This window comes from Colossoma macropomum, unplaced genomic scaffold (assembly GCF_904425465.1).
Source record: "Colossoma macropomum unplaced genomic scaffold, Colossoma_macropomum, whole genome shotgun sequence".
NCBI classification, from domain to species: Eukaryota; Metazoa; Chordata; class Actinopteri; order Characiformes; family Serrasalmidae; genus Colossoma; species Colossoma macropomum.
Genome location: NW_023494786.1, coordinates 24,273,485 through 24,299,599, shown reverse-complemented (window position 1 = coordinate 24,299,599; position 26,115 = coordinate 24,273,485). Strand labels below are relative to the sequence as shown.

The following is a 26,115-nucleotide window of genomic DNA, read 5'->3' as shown; positions in this document are numbered from 1 at the left end:
GATATGGACACCTACAAAAGATCTTCTTTTGAACATCTTTTATGTATCTTATCAGGTCAGATTCCATTACCTGCTGTGCTAATCTATCGTCCTCCTCCTATGCAGTCTGTGGTTTTGTCTGAACTGCTTACTGAACTATGTGCTCTGTCATCTTCTGACATATTACTTGATGTCTTTATTGTACACATTGACATGGCTTCAACTATTTCTGCTGATTTTATGTCAGGGCTTGTCTGCTTTGGACTCACACAGCATGTAAACTTTCCCACACATGAGCATGGTCACACACTGGACTTAATAAGTACAACTGGATTTAATAATCTTGTTGCTTAGGGCACCCATATTGGTGTATCTGACCATCATTTTCTTGAATTCAGTTTTAATCTCCATCTCCATAGGCACTCCGAGAAAACCATGGTGACTTGCAGGAATCTGAAATCTCTGGATCTTTTAGCTTTTTCTGCTTCACTTTGTTCTTCACCTCTCTCTAGCATCTCTGTCCTAATGAAATTCTCTCTGTATATAATTATTCCATCTTGCATACTTTAGATGCTCTAGCACCTATTAAACAAAGGCTAGCTCCATCCTCCTGTTCTTCTCTGTGGTTTATCATTGAGCTTAGGGATATGGCAGACGTCTTAAGTGGCTTCATAGGAAAACTGGCCTTACTGTATATTCTCTGGCCTAGGCAGACCATACGTCTGGATACATAGACGCTTTAAATAGTGTTCATTCTACTTATCTATCTTTGGTGATCCACCATAGCTCATGCCAGCCCAGGACCCTTTTCAACACTATTGATAAATTCCTGCAGCCCCCAGTAGTAGCTTCTTCTGGTTTAGTTAATTTTGGCAGTGAATTTGCTCACTTTTTTCACCATAAAATTGTTTCAATCTGCCACCCCCTTACTTCTGGCCATCAGTGCCCCTCTGATTTGTTTTTCCCTGATATTGCCCAGCCACCTTCATGCCTCACTCCTGTCACATCTGTTTTTGTGGTAGAGTTCATTAAAAAAATCCAATCCAACATACACTGTTGGAAATAAAGGTACTGTGCTGGTACATTTTTCATTCAATAAGGTACACAAAATGTAAATGTACACTTAAAGCTACAACAGTGGTTTTAAGGTCCAATGAACTATTTACGTTTTTCCCAGGTGAAAAGTACATATTTGTACCTTTTTATATCCTAATGTTTTAAAACAGAACAATAAAATAAACAGCCTGGAGATGAGACGGTGTGTGTGGAGTCAAGACAACTTAAAAATGTATAATTTCAATGGATTATGGTACAATTATGTTCTCTGACTAAAGGTCAAGGTTAAGTGTAGCACCCCAGTGACAGTTTTGTACCTTTATTTCTGAGAGTTTATTATAAGTTAGATCCTGATCCTGCTCCCTTATTAAGCCTTATTAGCCATCTCTATCTCACACCTTATTAATGGATGTTTTGCAACCTGTTGTATCCCTGCTGATCTCGAGACCACTGTTGTAAAAAGTAAGAATTTGTTGTTTTCAGAAAAATAAGCTGATGTCTTGTGTCTGAGTTAGAAGTACAAAGTTTGGTTAAAGATATCTCCTAGGTGACCCCAGCCCAGGAAGAATGTGTTAAATTGCTAACACATAACTATAACTAGCACCCTTGATTTAACATAATTAAGTATTGATTAGCCAAACAAAGCATTGGATAATTACTGCAAATAATATTGGCTGTTTTGAGAAGAGGTTTGAAAAAGGTTAAATGAATACAATGACATACATAAATTCACCACTTATTGTGTGTACTGTATGTATTTCTGCTATATCCACATTATTACAGTGACTTCACACACTGTGCTGAATGCAAATGTGTTGTTATATTTGGGATGCCTCAGTGCTCGGCGAGTACTGTTATAGCTACAAAGGGTGGGCCGACATCATATTAAACCCTATGGATTAAGAATGTGATCTCACTCCATTTCATATGCGTGTGAAGGCAGACAAGCGAATACTTTTGGCAATATAGTGTATGTAACAGGAAGTCATAGCTGAACACTTAAGTGCTCTTGATCACTCAGATGAACTTTAAAACATAAAATATGAACAGGAATGCAGTTAGATTTCAATCATAATGATCGCAGACCGACGACCGCAATATAGTTTTTACACTGTTTAACTGACAAAAAACTGCAAGAACGTTCCAGTTTCACTTTAAGAACTTGGCACAGCATTTTAATAATAACGTAAACGATATCACTATTCTCAAGAAACATGTAGTGACTTAAATCACTGGTTGTTTCAGATTGTGGGAAATACAGCCTTTAGAAATTTGCTCATAAAAAAAGAAAAAAACTTCACTACACCATTCATCTCTTTGCAACATATTTGTAGGTGTGTCATGTATTATGTACAGTTGCTCAGTTATAATGTCTACAATAAGCTTTAAATATACAAGAATGTCTATGTCTTAAGCAGTTTATGGTCTACATATTATCAGTATTAGGGTAAACAATAAAAAGACATAAAATAGAACTACATTCAGTTTAAATGGTCTTATACACTGGCCATAAGCATAAAACATCACACATATAATGCATAATGACATTACACACTGAAGTTTATGAATGAAAATGTAACCCATTACTACTTATATAGTGCCCTCCACAAATATTGGCAGTCTGGTAAATGTGAGCAAAATTATGCTGTAAAAAAACATTCTTTACTGTTTATCCTTTTGATTTTTCATTCAAAATATGAACAAAAATCTAACTTTTTGAAGTAAAATGATTGAAAGAAACAACTAAATCTTTTCTTGGAATAAATATTTTTTCTCAAATTTAAGAGTAACTTATAACTTATAAGTAGCACCCCTACATTTAGTACTTTGTGCAGCCTCCCTTTGCAATGATCACAGCTCTAAGTCTTCTCCTATACTGCTTAATACAACTGGAGAACACATGGCAAGAGATCTGAGGCCATTCCTCCACACAGAACCTCTCCAGATCCTTCAGATTCCAAGGTTCATGCTTGTGGACTTTGCTCTTCAGCTCTTGCTCTTCATTTTCCTCTGTTTATCTATTTTCTTGCAGCCGTTTCCTGATTTGTGCAGCTCAACAACCTATTGTCGCACATCATTGCTGTATTCTCTGGCCTTTCTCATAGTGATGGATGTCTGAGGGCATTTGACCTGTGTTTCATCTCATATATTAGATATATAACAGGAAGTCATAGCTGAACATTTAAATGCTCTTAATCGCTCAGATGAACTTTAAAACATAAAATACGAACAGGAATACAGTTAGATTTCAATCATAATGATGTCCAGGGTACCAACAATTCTGGCACTTATAAATTTAAGAAAAATATGTATTTCATGATAAGATTTTTTCTTTCAATCATTGTGCTTCAAATAAAGGTTAGATTTTTGTTGATATTTTGAATAAAAGATCAAATGAATAAGCAATAAAGACTAAGTAAAGATGAAATAACGTTTTTTTACAGCCCTTTTTGCTCATGTTTTCTCAGAGTTGCTAATATTGGTGGAGGGCACTGTTTCTGACATTTGCTTTGGTCCGTGTGTTCTCTGAGCTGGCCTAAAGGGAGTTATCAATTTTATCCTCTTAGATTTAGTCTTTTGTTCACATGAGATTACTGATAATAATAAAATAATAGAAAATCCAAATCTTTGTGAATAAACATATGAAAATATTGACTACTACATACTGTAAGACATTCATTCAAAGTATAACTACACAAAACGTCATCACTTTAGACCAATCAAGAACAGATTTTGTGATATTTTCCTGATTGTACTAAACATTACTAAAGTAATGTTGGACATGAAAGTTCTTGGACATGAAAGAGTTAGCATGTTCAGTGTTTTCCATATCAAGTCTTTCCATAGATGGAAATATCAGCACAAATGCTGGAGATTCTTGTGTTGCTATGTATTAGAGTTTCATTTTTGCTCTTGTTTATGCCTAATTGGAGCCTGTGGTTGTTTATTTGTACACTGTATGGTACTTTAGCAGAACAATAAACAAAAAAAAAGATTATAATAAATAAATAATTTAAGAAAAAAATCAAGGAGCAACTGTGTTTACACACCAGCATCCAAAATCTCAGCTTTGAAGAAAAGATTCACCCATAGTCGATTGGCCAAGACATGTTTGTGTAAAGGTTGCTTTGTTTTGGAGTGGAGCTACGAGGCTAATATGAAAAGTATTTTGGGTGACATAGCCTTGCATCAATTTTTGCCTACATTAGCATCGTAGCTCTAGCGCAAAACTAAAGAAAAGAAAAGAAAAGAAAAGAAAGGGGAAGTACGGAGCCCCGCTGGTGACATCTTATATAAATAAAAATAATGCGTGGCCACGCCTTCTTAACGCGTGGGAACGAGATCCTAATGTGTGGCCACGACTTAGTAAGGCGTGGGAACGAGATGATTAAGTCGTGGCCATGACTTAGTACAGCGTGGGAACGAGATCACGGCTTACCAAGTCATGGCCACGCATTAGGATCTCGTTCCTACACTTTACTAAGTCGTGGCCACGACTTAATCATCTCATTCCCACGCCTTACCAAGTCGTGGCCATGCATTATTTTTATTTATATAGGATGTCACCAGCGGGGCTCTGTAGGGAAGAGAGAGAAGTGTGTAAATCTGCTTTTGTTAGCGAACCATTCTTTTAAAGCAGTGTTTCTCAAACCCTGGTCCCAGGGGCCCACTGTCCTGCACATTTTACTGCTTTTCCTGCTTTAACACCCACTTTAACCCAATAATGGGCTGTTAAAGAGCTGGTTAGTTGGGTCAGGTGTGTTGGGAGCAGAGAAAACACTAAAAAGTGCAGGGCAGTGCGCCTCCAGGACTAGGGTTTTGAAACGCTGCTGTAAAGCCCGCTGACCACGGGTCTTCTGTAACACTACTATCACCTATACAGTAGAGGGCGATGTAGGCAGCACATAGAGAAACACAAGCGCGTCTCTGCAGTGTTTCAAAAAGGCGAGGTGCTGACTGAGGAGGGCAGAGAGACACAGCCAGACAGCTCCTGCTGGCTTCAAGTGGCTGTCTGGGGGCTTTCTTAAAAGAAAACCTCTCCGCATTTGTGTCAGTTCAGAAATTTAAGGCAGTCAGCTGGTTTCGTTCCGCGGATAACGTCAGTGTCAGGGTCTGGCAGATGATGTGCAGGCACTCCGTAATGATCCATTGCAATGCAGATTGAGAGAGTGAGCCTGGTGGGCTAGGCTACGTTAGCTCTGGAAGAAGAAGGTAGTCGCCGGCAGGCTGGTGTAAATTAGCTGTACAGTCCAGCCACGGGTATACAAGACGTTTGCGCAATTTATGTAAGTCAGCTAAGCAGCTGCTGAGCTGCCATCTGTGTGGCCTCCTCTGTGTCTCTCTCTGACTGGTCCGGACATTGACTTGGAAGTAACGTTAGGAGGAGGCGAGGGTAACGTTAACGTTAGCTTCGTAGCCAACTGTAGCCACGTATCTCGTATTTGTTAAACCGGTGGGTTTGGACATATTTCAAGGAAGAGCAGGACCGTCATTTTTTATTAAATAGGGCCAGAATCTGGCCTGTCTAGTAGTTTTTTTTTCTTTCACTGTGTGGATGGAGTGCCGGCGGCGGGACTCTCATGGGAGCTGGAGGAGAACATAACCGACACGAACCTTCTCCGACTTTAACCTCAAAAAGTGAGAACCTGCTGCGGCTCCGAGGTACCCGACTCCACATCTTTAGTATTATTTTGAGTACTTGTTTAGCTGTCTAAGAAGCTACACTCTTCACTTAACATATGGGGAATTAAAAGCAAAGAAATCCTTGCTGTCTAAATGACAAGGTTGTTGTAGCCACAGCTAAGCTAGCTAGCTTTATCAACGGTTAACGTTAGGTTAGCTAAACTAACGCTAGCTGTTTTATGTTACTATGACAGACTAACGGCTAACTGTTAAGTTATATTCCAACCGGTTAGCAGGATAGTCATGTAAATGTGGTCATATGTTGTTGTTTATTTGTTTGTTTTTACACAGTGTTGCCTATAACGTTCAGCAGCGCCTAACCAAACCAATTGATATTCATGCTGTAACTTGATACAGAGACTGTTGCTAGCTAATTTAACTTACGCTACTCTAGTCAGGTCGTGGCTCTAAGGTCCCCAAGGTTACATTTCATACATTTCGTAATTTTAGACTTTAAATTTGACGAAGCTGAAGTCAGCTTCTTGTTTGAATTTTCCCGTTCCACCTTAAATGTTGCAACAGTTAGGTTCTGGCGCTTGAGGCGTCGTAATGCATGCTGCACCATTTAAGGTGGGAACGGGAAAATTCGAACAAGAAGCTACCGAATAGGAAAGAAGGCTGCTTTAATTTTGCTCGATCTAAACGATTTCGTTTATTTATAAGACCACCAGCTGGATATCAAGACAACTTTTAAATCACTTCGTTGTGCTGAGTGATAGTATTGGTAGGCGTTGTCCTCCATTGGTCCCCTAAACGGAAATTCTTGATAACACGAACTAACCGTGCCAGTAGTAACACGTACAGACATGCACAATGCACCCATTCAGTCGTTAGAAGTGTATCAAGCCTTTCAAAGTGTGTATCTGCAGTTCTCATTACAAATCCTCTTGGTATATTGGATCTAAATCTTTCAGTAACCTAACACATGTTCAGTAAGATAAGCTGCTTACTAGTTAACTTGTGGTGTTCATCATTGACAGACTTATGACTTTTTCTCTTTACCCTTAAGTATTATACAAGCTAGCCGTATTACCAACCATTTTGCCTCTAGATCTCTCAATAGCTGGGCTTGCATAACATACTTGAATGGTCCATTGATTTAATGTCCACAACAGTGGTTGATAACTAGGGATATGCTGATATGGGAAATGTGGGCCAGTGGCAATATCTTATATTCTTAATGTACATAGCTGCTGGTGCAGACATGTAAACATTTAGAAAAAAGAGATATAGGAACTAAATTCACCTGTTTTGCATGCTTTAACAAGTTTTCCTGTAATGTGTGAGGTGGAACCAAGTTGTTGTAAGTCTAAAGTACTAAGTAGAGACCCTTATTTACCTCAGCCAGTTCCTGTATGGCCTTTTGGCATTTTCATCAACATTACCTGCAAGGTGCTACAAGCATGTCAGTCAAGTAAAGTTCATCATCCTAAACTATCAGAAGGAACACTGTGCCTTAGCAAAAATGTGGTCTATGGGATATACATTGAAATTGTAAGAATGTATTTAACTTGACTAAAACTAACATTTTAACCATGTGTCTTTCACAGATTGATTAAAGTCTCGCTATGGAGTTCAGTAAATTGGCTGCGTTATGGATTGTGTGCTTATGTGTCTTGGGAGAGTGTCATACGGACAAGCCCAATCAAGTCAGCACGGAGAGCCTACAGGTCGACAATGGTATGTCAGATGTGCACTGTAAGAAACTTGAATACTGTGTTTTCTCAAAATCCAGTCAAAGTTAATGTTTTAACACTTATTCTAGTCATTGCATCAAACATCAGGATATTTTCTTATAAGCTCTGTACATTAGAGCACCATATACCAGTGCTGTAGTCTAATTTAGATACTGTTCAGACCCAGACTAAATGTAGCTACGCTGAGAATAGATAGGGTATGCATTCTCCATTAAGCACTGTCCTCAGTGAGATCATGGCAGTTTGTCAGATAAAGAGGAGTGGAGCATCATAGTGCAGTTACACTTGCGTTCTCCAGGTCTACACTGCACTGCAGAGTTACTGTCCACATTCAGCTAGGCTTGTTTGTTTAGACTTTTGCTCATTATGACTATGAAAAATATCATAGAGTGCTAACAGGAGTAATGATAAAATATACATCACAATATTTTTCTCTATGTATCACAGGGATGAAAAAGCAACAAGATACGAAAAAAAACGTACAGAATTTGTGTCTGGCTGTTTAGCGTACTTTTTAGATCGTTGCACTGGTGTTTTGTCAAAAATAGTCGGGGGAAGTTGTGGTTTTCATGTCAGAAGAGTAATGTAGGCTGCTTCTTCAGGTGAGCTACTGAGTTAACACTACAGCTAGCTGGAAATGGATGCTAATGAGGACTCTGTCTTCTGTATGAGGTCTTTTCTCTTATTTCACTTGGTAATGTGATCGTATCCTTATTCATTCTGTTTTTGAAAATGGCCAAATCTGGTTCTGTTTTTGTTGCGAGTTTATCCTTGGAGTGTTGTGACCACAGTGCTGAGCTACACAGCTTGTTGATAGGCCTCTGGCATTGTGTTCTTCAACACACCCTAATGGCATCTTTCTTAAAGGCCACGTTCATTAATCATATTTGTAGAGTTGACACAGAACGCGAAAGCGAAAGTTAAATGCTAGCTAAAATCCTTTATGTGATATGGTAGGCTGATAATTACTACGTTTCCTACCTACCCAATCAAAACCAAACCTTTTTATTATTACTCTTTTTTAAAATTAGTATTAGAGCATGATGCGTCAACAATAAACAATGTGCTTTTCTGTTTTCTTTCCCCGTTTTCCCTTTCTGCCCCCCCACCCACCCACCACTTCCTACTTACCATAGAATAAATAAACAAACAAATAAATATATTAAAAGGTTTCGACTTCAATTACTGAATACAACAGTAATACAGATACTTATGGTAGCTGCTAAATTATAAGTATCTGCTTCAGATTAGGATGGTGTAACACATCAGGACACACATTCTACAAACCACATATGAACAGATTTATTTATTGATTGATTGATTGATTGGTTGATTGAAATGGGTAAGCAATGGTTCCCAAATATAATAAGTTTTTTGGATCTTCAAATAGTGTATTTAATCTTTTTCGAATGTATGAACAACATGAGATCTTTTAACTTTAATTGTGCTGCTTTGCGAGGAGTGAGTGATTTCTAATTTAAGAGAATTTGTCTATATGCTAGCAATGAAATAAAAGTGATTATATTATGCTGCCTAGCAGTTAGGTTTTCATTTTGATCAGAGACCCCAAATATGGCTAATTCAGCACAAGGCTCCATGGTCAGCCTACAAATTTCAGAAAGAGTATTAAATATTGTGGACCAATAGTCTGTAAATTTTGGGGCACAACCTGAACATGTGTGACATTTTGCTATGTTTATGTGGCATCTGAGAAATTTTATCTGCATTAGGATAAAATGAGGATGTCTTGGCCTTGCTTTAAGTGTATCTGATGGAGGACCTTAAACTGTATTGGACTCGCTCGAACACAGGAGACACTGTCATTCACGCTCTGCAATGCACAGTTCCACACATCATTGGAAAGATTTTTAGCGAAGTTTCCAACCTTTATCCTATCTACTATAGTGCTATTTGTAGACGTAATTAAAGTGTAGACTTTTGAAATGAAGCCTTTTGAGCTGGGTGACAATTCTAAAAGTCAGTCTACCAGGCTCTTCATTGGGAGATTAGGAAATGTTGTGTTATGGGTTCGAATGAACTGGCGAGTTTGAAAATATGAAAGTATGTGAAAGTATGTCTGACTGATCAAAATGAAACCTTAAATGTGTTACTGTCTTGATGACATCTCTTCTTCCTGTGTTTTATTGGCAGAGTCACATAAGAACCTTCAAAAATGATTTAGGATTAATGACTTATGGGCCTTTGGCAACCATGTCTTAAGTCCAGAGTGCTGTAGGGCTCCTGTCAAGTTGGAACAGAGCCCAGACGTCGTGTGATATTACAGCATTCAGCCTTGGCTAGTTGGCTGTAACTGAGCCCCCCACCATTTGCCCCCTCATTAAAAACTCATAAATTGTTTCTATGGACCATTTTTATGTATTATGCATAGTTTAGGTGAACTTAAGGCACCTGTTGAGAGGGGTGGTGCTGTGTGCTCAGTTCTGACGTTTGAACCTGTAGATCAGTGTCTGTGGCACTGTGCCATAGTTCAGGCACACTGATAGTAATCATGTAGTGGAAGACCAAGAGAGCCTCAACATGCACCTTATGCATTATGGTCCTTTTGAAACAGTCATATTGGGTTTGGACATCAGTGGGTTTTTAACTGTTTGAGCAAGACTGGATCACTATGTGTTAGGGGTGTAATGATTCACATTTTATTTATAATTTGAGTTGACTGATATTGTAGCATCGAATTGTTTATTGGTTTACTCCTAGTTTCACTGTCAGAGAAGGGACTAGCTCCAAGAACTCTTTAACCATGAGCCGTGAGCCAACATGTTTCATTACACCTCACGCAACATAAGCAGAATTAAAATGAGTACTTTATTTGCCCCAGTCTGTTGAATGTATTGTTCATTGCACTGTGCATATCAAATCAAGAGCCTTGTCTTGAGAGATACAATATGTTTTATTATCAAAGCCTTTCTATGTTTTTGTATGACTGGAGGATCTGCATCTAAATATAAATGACTTATCAACAGTACAATGCTCTGCATACAACTTTTTCCGACAAACTAAAGGTTAACAGTTATCAAAGGGTGTCCAGCACTGTGCAGTTCAAGTAGTGAGGGCAATGCTGTGGGATTGTTTCACAGATAATAGAGGCTGAAATTACAAATGATATCTGCTGAAATGTCTCAGGTAACTCTAGAAGGCTGGTAACATAAAGACTGAACAGTCATCTGAAACAGAATAATGTCACTTCTGGATTAAATTGCGAGGACCGTCAAACTGTTTGGTATTTTGTTTGTAAGAAGGCATATCTGAATGAAGAAGATGGGTATTAAATTATACAGACAGCTGTGTAACTGACAGATGTTTGTGATTATTTAAATTGGGACTGTTAAATTGGTCTGCATGCCCATCTGCAAACGCTGTCGCATTCAGGAAATCTCCAAAGGAAAGTGCAAATGTGGGTAAGTCCCCACTAAGGGGACATTCATTTTCCTATCTAGATGTGATCAGATGTGACGTGTGTAGCATACATAGGAGTCCATTCATACACCTGTGGAATTCCTGCAGAGGTTACGTTCAGCCCTTACCTCATATTTGTATGTGTGTAGCATTGGTCTAAGGAATGTTTTAAAGCCAGGTACATTGTGTAAGTTTTTGCAAGTGTAGACCTTCAGAATTCAGCAGTGAGGCAAATCTTTGTGCATCCATGATTGATGGCTAGGCCTGTACTGGCTGGTAGAGCATTTTCTATTGTTTTTCCTATTCTCAGTTATAAAAACTTTAGTCCAGAGCCTCAAAGGAGGAAATGCAGTTCGGGGGGGAAATATTTTAATTTGGATAGACCTAAACACCAAATGAGGTAAATAATCTCATCTACTGGGATAATCCTAATGCGGTCTGTGCATTCTGAAAGACACATAGACTACTATGCTTCAGCAGAAAACTTTAATACTGTATGTAGACATTGTGAAAGTCCCAGAATCTACCATTCACTCACCAGTCCATACAGTCCATATATACAAACTAAGCTGCAAAAACAGCCCGTTCATTCATGCTGAAGTTGTAAGGAGTGTTTTAGACTGCTTTTTGAATGAGGGAGATGTCCGATTAGAACACAGCTCATTTACATATTACTCGTAAAAGCACTATAACAAAAACAGCCCGTCTAATTCCATTAGATAAAGATAGCTTGGAAATGTAAATATGTGATCGTGATTGTCCTGTTGACATTCTAAGAAGAGACATTCTATATAGATACATAACACTGTATGAAGAATATTGTAACTAAAGGACAGTCATTTTTTGTTCTTTGGAAATCTCTTTGAATTTAGTCCATGAAGTGTTTGCTCAAGAGTGGTGACTTGTTCTCAGGCAGAGCTTATATATAAAAAGGCTTTGTTGTTCTCTTTTTATGTGTCTCTGTTGCACCCTTTCTCTCTTTGAAGCTTAGGGAGAAATCTTGCCATAGACGAATAGTTAAATATCGAGGAGCCAGCTGCGCATTTTGATGTTTGCAACCTCATAGAAGTTTTTTTGTTTGTTTGTTTGTTTGTGGGTTTTTTTTGTATGATCATGCATTAGAAATCACAGGTTTGAAATGCTTGGCAAGTGCAATAGGGCTGTATCATCTAATCACACTGTCACAAGCTAGGAAAGAGTATCCTGTAGCATAGGGTATCAGCCTGGTTGAGTTCCCTCGCAGTCACACCCATAATAGCAAACAGATCTTACTTGAACACTGTTGTTAAGACTATGCTTTTTAAAGTCTTCTGGAGGGATCAGTCTTGAACACTTGGCCTGCTTGGCTGGGGAGCTTTAGAGCAAATAGTATTTGTGCCATATCTGGCAAGTAATGGCTTGTGTTTCCAGAGAGAGAGGACTCTATTTTCCCTTCAATCTTTTATGACCTTTCGTGGATAGTGTAAAGAATATTACTGAACACAGGATGCTGGCATGATATCTCTCTTTTTTCTTAAGGTGGATGCCTGTAGGTTGTTTTAAGTTGCTTCCTGTTTACATTTGGTGTTTAGTTGTCAAGTTGGAGTTTCATTTATAGAAATGTTGTTCCTGTTGTGAGATGGTACAAGTGCTCCTTTGGGTGACTTATCAGAGCAGAAGTCTAGAGCAGGAGTGCCCAACTCTAGGCCTGGAGAGCCAAAGTCCACAACAGTTCAGTAATTCAACTTATCAATTAATTACCAGGGTTTGTAGGTGTTTTAGACCAGTCAGTGGGATTCAGTAAGCAATATGGCGAAGATCTGAGATCACAATACTTGAAGACATATTCAGGGTACGAGTCATATTTTGATTTTTCTGGGGTTTGGTAAGGTAGAGCAGCCACACTGCAAAAGCAAAACATGTTCTTTTGAAACTTTTTAAGTGAAGCTGGTTGCTGGTACAGCAAGACATGTGAGCTCCCTCTGAACTCTTGGGTCATGCTCGTGTGAACAGTGTAATGTCAACCCCACTTTGTTGTATGCCCTCACTTGGTCTATTTCTGCTGTCTGCCATGGTCATCAGGCCTCTAGAAAGGCCAGGGAAAGACTACAGACTGTCTAACTGCCTCCTGTTTCATAACAGATGGCTACTTGTAGCATGTGATACTCTTGATCCTCTTGGACTTTTTTTTTTTTTACTGTCTCAAAATATTTCTATTCCTTTAGGCTGTCTGTTTATTACTTTTGCATCTTCAGAAGTTGCTGTTATGAGCCTTCACGTATGGCAACCAAGATTAGACTCATTTCCAATGGATTTGTAGTGCTTTTAATTTGGATACACTGAAGACTTAAGTGTTTACCATTTGTCTTTTATAAAAATATTTTTGTGATTAGGCTGTTTTTTGGTATAAAAAACAAGAGTGCTCAGGCTTGTGGTTCTTTGAATTAGCAGGGCCATGCTGTCTAGCCTCAGACTTCATTTATTTTGTCAAAAGACTTAGACACACTTTTAATGGCAGTCAACATTGGGTGTGGCTTGTTTTGAGTAAACTCTGTATTTTCTGGTCTGATGCTTAATGTCAACATTGGTTGTTTCAAATTCTCATGGAAGCTGAAGTTTCCTTACGTTACACTGCTCTTTGAAACATGACTCCAAACGTCAGTGTAACATTCCATAGTCCCCATAACCTCCACTGTGGTAACAAAACAGCTGTACAGATCTGGTGTCTAAAAATAGGAGCCCCTAGTTTAAGTTAATACCATAGCCAGGTCTATATTTAGCTCCCTCATGGTTTGTTCTGTGAGCTGGAGAGCTCCACTCTCAGAGCGGGATTTCTAGGAGACTCTTTAGAAGGCCTGCTGAATTTTGAACTGGGATTAGGCTTTTCCCAACATAAACATCCTTTTCACAAGATGTTCTCCTTTAAACAAGTGTTCAGAAGCAGTGAGACAAGGCTCCAGTCACTCGGGCAACAGGAAGGTCACTGTCTTCCTATGATGCTTAATTAAGCTGACTGTTTCATTTCCTGCTCTGTCTGATATTGGCCCAGAATTATCGATATCATTTCACATTAAGTGAAATATGATGGAGCCATGTACTAAGAGAGGCTTTATTCTTAAGTCACAGTAAAGGTAAAATATGCCAAGTGTAATGTTGGTTAGAAAAATGTGTATTAATGTCTGCTGTCTAGTTTTGTTTCAGTGTTTCACCATTGCCTGTCTCTCCTCCAGAGCTGTGCCGCATTGATGAGCCCCTGTGCCAAGATGAAAATGCCATCCTCAGTTTCGAGGCAATCCGCAGCATTCACAAGCAAATGGATGATGACGCCAACGGAAACGTGGATGTTGTAGAGACGGACGGGGTCAGTGTTTTGCTTATGAGAGTCTGGTAAAATATACAACATTTGCCTGAGAACTAAACTGATTTGTAAGTTATGGATGAATTTTAATAAACAATGATGACAGTCATTGAATTCAGATGATTCAAAAATATATGTCATTTTCACACAAATGAAATGTTACGTAGTACTTACACATAGTAATTATGTTGATGTAACATTTCATTTATGTGGAGGCAGTGTACACCTTTGAATCAAGTAAATATAAAGCATAAGTAACCTTTTCTCAGTGTAGAAAACTGCAGAAGTGATAGGTGGCATTAACCTCATCTGAGTTGTGACAGCCCCGTCAGTGTGTGTTTACAGATTTAAAGGCAGCAGCCTTGTGCACTTAGATACATCTGCTTAAAGTGGTCATGCATATTGAGATTTAAGCTCATTTGTCTTTTCTTTAACACCCTCAACTCTAGTCTGTTTGTTTTGGCTGTCCTCTAAAGGTGTGGTTCTAATAAGCTTTAGCTCTCAGACCAAACCTTATGGTCTATGTGCTGTGTTTATACAAGCAAGGACCTCTTCATGCCTGGGGCAGTTCTGTGTTTTATAACTTCTCTGTGCTTTCCTGTCCACTTCCTCTTTGGCTGCATGATGGTCAGAGCACAGCTTTTAAGTTCTCATTTAAGTGATATACGGAGGCCTTACCTTCCAGGGCTGTTAATTTTTAAAATGGTTTTATTTATTGGTTGACTGATTTACTGCTTGGTTGATTAATTGTTCTTTGTCTTTTTTTTTTCTTTTTTTTCCACATAATGTCCTCAAACTTAGCATGAAATCTAGCCAACCAAGTTATAGCACAGAGACTCCTAATGCTAAACATTCCCAAATTATGAATTCCGCAAATAGGTTTATGCCTCTCTAATCATTGTCTGGAAAACTCCTAAATAGACTTTGTTGAGATGCAATATTAGTATCTTGCATGCCATGTCCTCAATGTCAAATAATAGTCCATGAAACCTTAAAATTGGGACTGGAATGGGAATTCCAGAGATAGTTTAATTATACGTTAAACAAAAATATTCAGAGTGGTTTTATGTGAAATGGTGCATTGTAGAGACACTTACTGGCTCAAATTTCTTTACAGTGGTAGTGGTGGTAGGAACAAGAAGTTGCAAAAAATGTTTTCTTTGTGTACTATTTGAACATGCTACGTATCCCTTGCATGTGTTTTATAATATGTTTTTGTCCCAAAAGCTCATCGCACAAATTTGTTAAACAATGTTTCAGGCATCAGGCAATGTACCATAACAATTTACTGTAATATCTTTGTGATATAGCATTAAAGTGCATTAAATGCTTTGGGCATTTGGTTCCTTTTGCCACCATTGTGCACAATTCTCAAGTTTTCTAGAAGGTGCACTTCACATCAAACCACCCTAAATGATTTTGTGTATGTCTTTAATGATGGAATTATACAGATATTCCTCTTGAAGTATAGTTACAGAGCTCTTTTTCAGAGGGGGGCCCTCAGAGGCCTAAGCAGAAATGGTGAGGTAAGTGAGGAGTATACTCCTGGGTCCATTTCTGGCTCTGAGCCAGTGCTGAGGAATGCTTTCAGAAGTTACTACATAAGCCTCCTGCCCCACACCAAAGCAACACTGATCCACTTCCTCCCACATTGATTTGGCTGCTCCCTCAATGGACCACTGCTAACCAATGATGTTTTAATGGCATGGAAAACAGCTCCAAAAGCACTGCTGAACACCTGCTTTAGTGCAGAAGTACTCTCACTGAGACTGTCAAATTGTGAGCATCACATAAAACTATAACTTTTTTTCTTTTAAAGAATGAAAAATTATTACAGACTGGACAGTCTGATTAGACCTAGAAATCTGTACTGTAGTGTAGATTTTTGTCTGGCATTTTTCAGTGTTTCCCGCACATAGGCTATATTTGGCCAGCCCCTCAAGTATGCTCACAGGCCCACAAGTACATTTTGTCTGATTTGAACAATTTCCAAAATATTTTATATTGCTTATTATATGTTTTTTTATTCTAAACCATTCTAGCCTGATTTGAATTCCGAATTAAGTGAAAAGAACACTGAGATGAGTTTACCTATCTATATATTAGTATACCACGCACCTTAACCTACCCCAGTCACGCCACTGAGGTGCCACCTAGCAGCTTACAGAAAATCTATATTGTGACCTTTGAGTTAGTTAAAAATAATGGATTGGAAACAGAAGTACCATTATCTTTATAATACTGGATAGATTTAATTCCATTTTAAATTTAACACTCACATTGCATTGGAATGGTGATGGTACTGCTGACCTTTCAGCAAATCAAGCAGCCAGCACGCAGGGTACTATGTTGAGCGAAGTGGATGCACAAATGTTGTTTAAAAATAAGTGAAAGCCAATAACAAATACACTGTAACAGGAGAGAAAACACGGTTTAGGCAGTAACCACTTATAACTTAGTCGTACTGCCTTGGCTGAATATGACTGCAAGAATTCTTGTCGTGGATAGTTGTCGTGGATAGTTGCTGCATGTTTGGGAAATCCAAAACTGCAATGCTCATGTGAACAAGTGGGTTTCCTCTCAAAACCTTGGGCCATCTGATCCAAACTGCAGTCCAAGGCCAGTGCCTCTCTTGGCTTCTTGTCATATAAGCAGTATGTTGTGGGGGCGTGCTGTCCTCCTGCAGCCAGCTTTTTCAGGCAGCGCCATGGCTAATCTGTGCACATTGTAGGATCTCAGTGATCCTGTTAATGCTCTCGAGTGGCAAGGTTTTGGTTGTTTAAAAATCCATCATCAAGAGAAACTGAGATGGGTTGTAGCATCCTGCTGTCCTAAGATCAGCTTTACAGCAACTATCAGCAACTCTTAACAATGATTAGTACAGACGAGTTCTTTCAGCTGAACCTTTTTTCCGGAGTTAATATCCACCGTACGCACACTGACCCGTGCTCAGTGACCGTGAGTGGGTTTTTGGAGAAACGGAATGTCTTGCCTTCATGGTTCATATGATGCAACTGATGACTCATTCAGGTTTTGTTAAGGTGACAACATTTACACTAAATTTAAATTTTTTTTTTTTTTTGACTTATAATAAACTATTGGATTCTAGACGGCTTTAGATTATTACTCAGCTGTCAAGCATCAAAAGAGAGAGGTGCCCCTAGAGCATCAAGTGAACTCTGTGGCTATCAGTATTTGATGTTGAATCTCAGAATAATTGACTTGTTCATTGGGGGGGGGGTATTTTTAAATGTGTGAACAAAAGGATGATATAATTTTAAATTTCTATGGCTGCTGGAAATCATTACGGGTACAGAGGTGAATTTAAGAGCTGTGACCTTCAGTGATCTCTGTTTTTCGCCTTTTAACTTGACCCTTATAGGGCCCATATCGTGGAAAAATAAATTCTCCTAATTTTTTTTGCAGTAAGAGTTTAGTGTAATATGTCAATATTGGTGAAGTTCTTAATGTGCTGACGCCCCCAGACCAGACTTTTTAATGAAGCACAATACAGGGCAGCCAGTCAGAACAGAGCGCATTAAAGGCATAGTAACAATCTTCTAAATGTCCTATATTTTAAATCTAGAAGATAAAAAGGTTGGAAACTGGACAGGTAAAAAAAAATTGCGACTGTTTTAGTACATAAACCCACACATCATATCATGTCATAAGTCAGCCTCAGGGAAGGGATAAAATACAAACTCAATTCCAAAAAAGTTGGGACAGTAGGTAAAATGCAAATAAAAACTGAAAGCCATGACTTATCTTCGATTTAAACAAAAGATGCAAAGATGCTTAGTGTTTTAACTTATCAACTTTGTTTTTTATGAATATGCACTCCTTCTGGTATTGATGCGTGCAACATGTTGCAAAAAAGACAAGATGGGGGCGATTTAAGACTAGAAACACTAGGAAATGTTCAAAAAACATCTTGAACGGATTATGTTTGTGTATATAAGAAGCATCCAGGAGTCCTTTTATGAGCAAGGATGGGCGAGGCTCGCCACTTTCCTAAAAAATGTCCAACAGTATAAAAAAATGTTCCTTAGCCCCCAATTGTATTTTAAGTGCTGTTAAAAGTAAAGGTGATGAGTGTGTATTTACAAAAAAAAAATTCAATTCAAAAGGTAAAACATCAAATATTGTTTTTGTACCGTTTTCAATTTAATATAGGTCAAACAGAATTTATTAATCACTGCTTTGTTTTTATTAGTGTTTCACATATTGTCACAACTTTTTTTGACTTGGTCGTAAAAAGAAAGTATATATAAAACAAAAAAACAAAACACTTTTTGCCTCTTTGTAGTATCAGTACATTTCTTAACTTATATGCTTGTTATGTATTACCTGCACAGCGTTGTTTTGAATTATTTTTTTGGTTCATAGGCTCACTTCAAACATTTGAACAGTATTCATTTTAGACTCCTGCCACCTATGTGTTGAGGTTGCTGAAATGCACAGGTGCATTAATTCCCACCATGAAGTACACTGATCCAGGAGTTTGTTGTTTAACCACAGTTTAGTCTCCTTTATACACAGGATCCTTCAAATTGCACTCTGACCCTTCATTGTGCAGAGTAATCATTTTCCTACACCTACAGTTTTGGTGCATATGAAGCCTTTGCCCACTAGTTCTTCAAGTCTTGTGGGGCTGTATTGCAAGACCTAAAACATATTTTACACATACCATCTGTAACGTAAGTGTTGACTGAAAAGCCAAAATAAAAAGGCGGTAAAATTGATCTCTTTGAGCATCACCAGTATTTGCTCTATTCTTGCTCAATGTTGCAAACCCATTTAAAGTGCAATACTGGAGTAAAAGAACATAAGGTGATACTCAACACGCTGTACATGTCAATCAACAAGTTGTTTTGTATACATAAGTATGGTTGATGGTGCTCAAATGGTAAGATATGTGATGGGATTGAACATATATACAATACGTTTTTGACTTGCTGTAAAATAAATAGTTTTTAGTACACATTCAGAAACGAAGAGTACTTACTGCCTTAATACCAAGTGAAAGTTGCGGCTAACAGGCAGGAGCCTGAGGCAGTTCATGTTATATCATGCTTTCTGCACACTAATGTCTGTCTTGTCTTGCGAAGTTTTTAGGTCTAGTCGCTTGTCACTGTCTGCTTTTCCATCTGAACGAGTAAGGTTAAACTGTCAAAATTAAACAAAACCAAGGGACCATGACCATTTTTTGTAGTGGTGCACTGATTTTTTTTTTTTTTTTTTTCTTTTTTTTTCTTTTAAGGCCAGTTGTTTTGAAAACCGGCAGCAAAGACAATCACATTATGCATTTGCTCTTTACCTAAAACTCTTATGCACCTACTTACCACCCATCATTAGCTTCATAGTTTCTGATACACAGCTTTCACACACAGCAGAGCATGATAGACTCACTCTAGAGCAGACCACAATATTCTTGTAAAGGAAGTGGTTGTGTTTTATTTATGCAGTTGCTTTTATCCGGTCAGTTAGGCCTGAAAGATGAATCATTTTTATATTAAAATTGCTTTTTGAAACTTAACTGTAGCTCTTAGGATATAGACTGCAGTATCAACAATGTTGTCTGAAAAAAAATAATTGGGGGAAAAAATAATTGGGGAAATTTAACCTACTAGCACAGTGCTTGTAAAACACAAGTAGATGGGTTCAACAAATCAGAAGCAACCAGACATCTGTGTGCTCTGTACAAGCCAACACAACCAAAGCTACCTGACAGTCTGGCGCAATATGTTCTGCGATCAAGCCTGAAGCCATAAAAAGTGGATATTCTGGTTATCTTGGCCCAACAAACAGGTTTGCAAGTCAGTTATAGAAAATAACCACAACTTAAGTCACAGTACTGGTCAGAAAATCCAATTGCATATTTTGTCCAAATCATTCAGCCGTACTGTCACTAATATTCTTTTTACTGATAGTCTCAGTGCTCCTTTAGTAGCATTTAGATGATGTCATCATCTATAACTGTAGACAGTGTTCAGACAGACAGTTATCTGTATGGATTGGTTAATGGCTTTGTGTGTCATACCACAGTTCCTTAGAGAGGACCTCAACTACCATGACCCCAAAGCCAAGCACAACAGTTTCCATGGGGATGACCAGTTCATCAGTGTGGAGGACCTCTGGAATTCATGGAAGAGCTCTAAAGGTAAATATCTCTTTTAATTTCATTGATTAATTTTGTAATTCGCTCTGTTAGTCCCCAAGTGTGCTTCCTTAAAGTAGTTTAGTTGAGTTTCTTAATGAGTGTGCACTTCTCAATTGGTAACATTGATCGATTTTGATTTTATTTCATAGCACGTTTTGTAAGATGTTGACATTGGTTGCCTTCAGATTTCCCATCTCAAGCCCAGCCAGATGCACCAGTAACTGAAAAGAAACCTTTGAATAGAACTAAAAATCAAAAGGAGAGACAGTGGTTAGAACTAAATATCAGTAGGACAATACAAATTACAGCATTTAGCTAATGCAAACATCAGAGAATCTCTCTGCAATACCTTTTATTTACTGAGGAAAATCATGTGCAGCAAATATATTCCAGTAATAAGAGTAATGTACTGCATATCAACAAGGTCATTAAGGCTAACTGACTACTCCCAAACAGTGCAGGAGTCCCCCCAGTAACTGGGGGAAAAGGTTATTTAGATGTGATTTGGAAAAAAACCTTCGAATAGAACTAAAAATCAAAAGGAGAGACAGTGGCTAGAACTAAATATCAATAGGGCAAGGATTAATGAAGTAGTTTAAATGGTCAATCTTGGTAGTGATTTAACCAGTAAGTGATGCAAAACGACACAAAGGGACAACTGTAGTAGAAGTCCAAATATTGTACCCACTTGGATGCCTGAATCTGAGACATTCTACACTGATTCAGGGTAGAAGAGACTGAAATAAATGAAGGTTGGTAAGGAGACCAAAAAGAAAGAGGTATTTAAAAAGAACTGGCAGCTATAAATTAAGTGACCGTGTTAAAACAGGTACTTTTCAAGACCTCCTTAACTCCATGGCTCCTGTATTTTTGGTAAATTGCCATTTAGCATGATAAAGCAAGGTAAAAGCTTGTTACAGCAGTTTAAATGGAGGGAATAGAGCAGAACTTCTTAGCATATTGCAGTTTGAAAAGAACTCCTGCACTGTTTGGGAGTAGCCTTAATGACCTTGTTGATATGCAGTACATTACTCTTATTACTGGAATATATTTGCTGCACATGATTTTCCTCAGTAAATAAAAGGTATTGCAGAGAGATTCTCTGATGTTTGCATTAGCTAAAGGCTGTATTTTGTATGTCCTGATATTTAATGACTCACAGAATCTGAAGCTGTAGCCATTTGCAATTTTTAATTGTGCTAGCTACTGTTGCTGAGTTGTCACGCTAGTCTGACTCAATGTTCCATTTTCAGCATACATCCAAATTTAGCATTTTCTTGTTTTTTTAAATAATTGTTGAAATCAGTACTGCATGGGCTGTTTCTGCACAAGACCCAGATGAGAGCAGGCCATGTGTTTATCAGGTGTTGTGTGGGAGATAAATAGAGCAGACCACTTATTGAAAGAGACTTGAAGTAGCGACATCATGCAGCCTTCAACAGCTCATTGAAGTTGTGATAAGCTTTACTGCAGTCGTTCTTTTCCTAAGACCCTGTACTACAGCTACAACCCTGGCCTGCGTTGCCTGTTGGCTAGCTCTCCCTATCTCTCTGTCTCTCCCCCTCTCTCTCTTTTTCGCTTTTGCTCGATCTCTCGCTCCTCCTCTTGTCTCATTTACCCTGCATTGCAGCTCTTCTTCAAAGGTGAGCTTGGAGGCCAGAGCAAACCCCAGCCTCACTAGAGATTAAGCAGGGGATGTTCTCATAAATGTACTTACTGTGTACAGTGGTCAGAGGCTTATCGTGCTATGCATGAAATTGTGACAGTGTTCCCAGCTCGAGCACAACAGCATTCACTGAAACACTGAAGAGTTGTTTTTCTTACTGACTATGCAGTATTGCATGTCAATCCATGAAGCAAGAAAACACATTATCACCTCTAGAAGCAATGATGTACTGAACCATTCCCAGTAGACCTTTGATGATGATAATTCTTGCTCTGAGTGTCACGATTATGACTACAGTTAATACTAAATCCATTAGAATTATTTATTTATTTATTTTAGTTTGGTTAAACCCACTCAGTCAGTTACCAAACAGCAATTTTCTTACACTACAGTTTGGAGTGGTTAGTTTATTGTTGTTGCTTGTTTATGTATTTATTTGTAAATTTATTTTAACAGTTATGTAGATGTCTAGTCAGAAACTGCTACATTGAATTTATTTCTTTGTCATATAGTATATAACTGGACCGTGGATGAGGTGGTGGAATGGCTGGAAGCCTACGTGGAGCTCCCACAATATGTGGAGACTTTTCGTAAAATGAACTTAAATGGAACTGCCATGCCCCGGTAAGCCATTTCCTGTTTAAACCACAAGACCCCCTCTCTAATATACCCAGCAGAATTCAGTATTTCAAATAAAGTGCGTATTTCTGGACCTCCTCACCTGGTTTGATGTATATAATGCTGTCAACATTTTCATGAATATAGTCATTTCACTACTCTGTTTTTTGCAAACAGTTCATTCTGTCTGTTGTAATCATTTCACATCTTATTGGACGTTTTAAGTGTCTTTACCTGAACCCTAAGTTCTTCCTACCCTTTTATTCATTTGCTGCACTGCAGCACTCATCGTGTTTGTCTGCATTTTTGTCCCCAGCCTGGCTGTGAAGAACTCCACTTTAACAGTGACAGTGCTGAAGATTCTGGACCGCAGTCACACGCAAAAACTTCAGCTGAAGGCACTGGACACAGTCCTGTTTGGAGCTCCAATGAGTGAGAGATTATGCAATGATTACACACAGTACATGCAGTCTACATGCAGCTTCTTAGAAAGTGCCTTGTTTGTCCTGTTTCACACAAGCTTTTCACTAACGTGGGAGATCTGTTTTGACTTCACTTTGATATCTTGAATATTGAAATTAATTGCGGAATGATTGAACAAACATATCCATGATCCACCCATAAATACATTGTTTTTCTGTAGGAACTGTTGCCAGGTTGGACAGGCTTTACATAATGTTGCAAAATTGCAGTTCAACCAAAGGAGAAATTGTTGTGTGCTTTGTTTAGAGTCACTCCATAATGTCAAGTTTTCAGTTTAAAAATGACTTGATACCAAGCTGGACTATGTTGTTAGGCAGACTGGGCATTTGGACAAGTACCTGATGAGTACTCAGTTAGCCATTCCCAGTGTCAGTATTCAAATAATAAAAACACGACTCTGGTATTTGTTCGACTGCTTCACTGAAAGTCAGTGAGAAAACATACAGGCCAACAAATCAGTGAAACAGTCTCGTGTTTTAACAGGGCAGTAAAGTGTTAGAGTTTTTCTTGTATTTGCACTTAAGTCTGTACATTAAACTTTTCTGCAACAAAACACAACCTTAACATTGTTTTGCAAAAGGAATGTTATGGACGCATTATTATGAGTGTTATTGAGAAGGCAGAGAAAGTGTGGCTGTATGTTTCTAGCCTAAGATGTTTCTCTGTCCTCAGCATTACCTCGACAAACTACCTTTGGCATGTCATCCACTAAGGAGCAAAAACCTTGTTTAGAACCCCACAAATCACCATCTGCTGCCATACTGATTAGTTCTAATGTTAACATTACATTATAAGCTCATCTGAAGGAGCAGCCTCTGTTGCCCAAACCGTGCACCTGACCCACTATTTTAACCCGTAGTGATCTTAAAACGTAATAACTAAATAATAAAACAGATATATGCCTCTGATTACTGCTTAATTGTTTTTTGTGATTGAATTTTGTAAGCTTGCTAAAACTGCAGTATGTTAACTAGTCTTCAGTTAACCAAACTCTTATGTTTACTTGAACATCAAAATGAGTGAGAATGCATATCTCTCATGTTCATGTTAATTCAAATACAGGACAACATATATATGAAATGTTTAAATGTGAATTTTTCCCACCTTGAAAAGTTTTAAAAATATAAAATGTTAAAATATTAAAAATATATGAAACTAATAATGTACTCTGAATTTAGGTATTTCAAAAAAAAGTCCTACATGGAAAGATTATTTTTTGTTCTACAGTTGGGAGATCATAATCAAGTTTGAGTCCCAGCAATGCCACAACCAAAAATTCAAAGTTGGCTAAAAATATCAGTCAAATTATACATTGGTTGGGCTGTAGTTGAAATTCAGTTTCCTGAAGTCATGTTGTAGTTTTGACTCCTCCAGCTACTTGGGTTTATAAATACAAGTGACAAATTTTCTTATTCTTTTTTTTTAAATTATTTTTAATGTAAGTGCTGTGTCTGTTCTGTGTTTGTTGTTTGAATTTACAGGCTTTCTTTGTCAAGCAGTCTAGTTTCTCTGATTTGTTTGTATATTTCTTATAGTGCTGTCACGTTTGAAACAGTGTTGGGAAGTCTGGCAGTTGCCCGTTCAGCTTAAGAAGCCTTAAGAAACAAAGCCTGCTTTTTGTGTTGCTTCTGAATTGATTGTCTGGATTGATGATTTGGGCATTCAGCCAGGCCTTTGATGTGCCGAAATGTGGTAGATCACAACTGATTGTGGAGGTATCTGCCAGTTTCTGTCTTATCCACTGTGTGTTCCACTAGAATGTCTTGTGGCCTTCCCCTCCAGGCACTGCTCAGTCTGGGTTTTTTAGAGTGCCTGTGTGCTCCTGTCGACTGAGAGGAGAGGTTGTAGAGAATTGTTCTGTATTCTAAGCACAGCTCTTTGGCGCTCTGAAACAGATAGGAAGTGTGGTGCCTTTCTCATCTGCTCTCGTACCTCAGGCTTTAGAATGCTGGGCGAAAAGTTGAATTACCTCAGGTGTCTGTGTCCCTGTCTGTGCGTATCTGTGCGTGTTTATCTCCCTTGCCATGTCTTTTCGTTCATCTTTGTGTAATCACATATCCTTGCATTCCTGGCAAGCTTTCTCAGGTCTAAACTGGTCATTAGCAGTTTGTCACATTCTGTACACAGAATATGTTCACTGAGGTGTGTATTTTGCAATCCTGCTTGTACTGTAAGTGTTTTCTGTAGTTCTTAATTTAAAAAAAAATACTGTACCTACCAACCCCTCTGAAGCCAAATAAACCAGGAAGACTCTGTGCAGTACTTGTAGCCAAAATACCAGAACAGAAACGGTGAGAATTTGGTAGGGAGGTTCTGCCAACACCCAGCATTCTTGCAAAATTAGATTACTTAATTTATTGTCTATTGTCTTACAGCAGCTTCAGAAATGATTAAGGATTTATAACCCTTAAAAACACGTAAACACAAGTACATGTGCAAAACATGCCCCCCAGAAAACTTGCTCTGGGTAATGAATCATTATGAAGGAACTAAATAGGGAAACACCGACATGGGAACTCTGGGCTAATGCCAGTATCCAGTATTTTTCATGTGCATATCTGCAGATTCCAATATTGATGCTGATGCATAAACATTTTTAAAAAATGGTTGCAAATGCAGAAAAATTAATTCAGCATAGTCATCCAGTCTCTCCTAATGCGTAATTAAATATCAGTTTAACATACCAGTCAAATCGAAACATCTGCCTGATTGCGATATTTATTTATAATTTTTTTAAATTAATTTTAAATATATATCTGGTTACCAATATGATTCTGATGTCATTGTGCATTACTACTTCTAAACGTAATAAATCAATATGAAAGAAGAACTTTGTTGCTCTAATAAGCCCGCAGACATTTTCTTTTTTATCCTGACGTAATGAATGTACTTACCCACAGATAAAAATAATAAAAATCATGCAGGAAGCTGCAAACATCATTTTTAACCAAGAGCATTCACCACAGCCAGTCATGTGTTCTTTTTTGTCATTTCCCCCCAGTAAGATTGAAAGAAATTA

At 38.2% G+C, this 26,115-nt stretch overlaps 1 protein-coding gene across 3 annotated transcripts in view; it reads left to right on the top strand.

The window, feature by feature from the left end:
- The first annotated feature begins 4,966 nt into the window (after positions 1–4,966).
- The window catches only part of stim1a (stromal interaction molecule 1a), a 45,274-nt gene continuing 24,125 nt past the window's right edge, over positions 4,967–26,115 (top strand). For 2 of the 3 annotated variants that reach the window (XM_036564506.1, XM_036564523.1), the window contains exons 1-6: positions 4,967–5,697; positions 7,269–7,398; positions 14,042–14,172; positions 20,215–20,329; positions 22,508–22,619; positions 22,930–23,045. In XM_036564506.1, coding sequence (XP_036420399.1) covers positions 7,287–7,398; positions 14,042–14,172; positions 20,215–20,329; positions 22,508–22,619; positions 22,930–23,045 — 586 coding nt within the window. In that variant the 5' untranslated portion in view covers positions 4,967–5,697; positions 7,269–7,286. The remainder of the gene's footprint in view (positions 5,698–7,268; positions 7,399–14,041; positions 14,173–20,214; positions 20,330–22,507; positions 22,620–22,929; positions 23,046–26,115) is intronic. The other variant, XM_036564512.1, reaches the window with a different exon arrangement.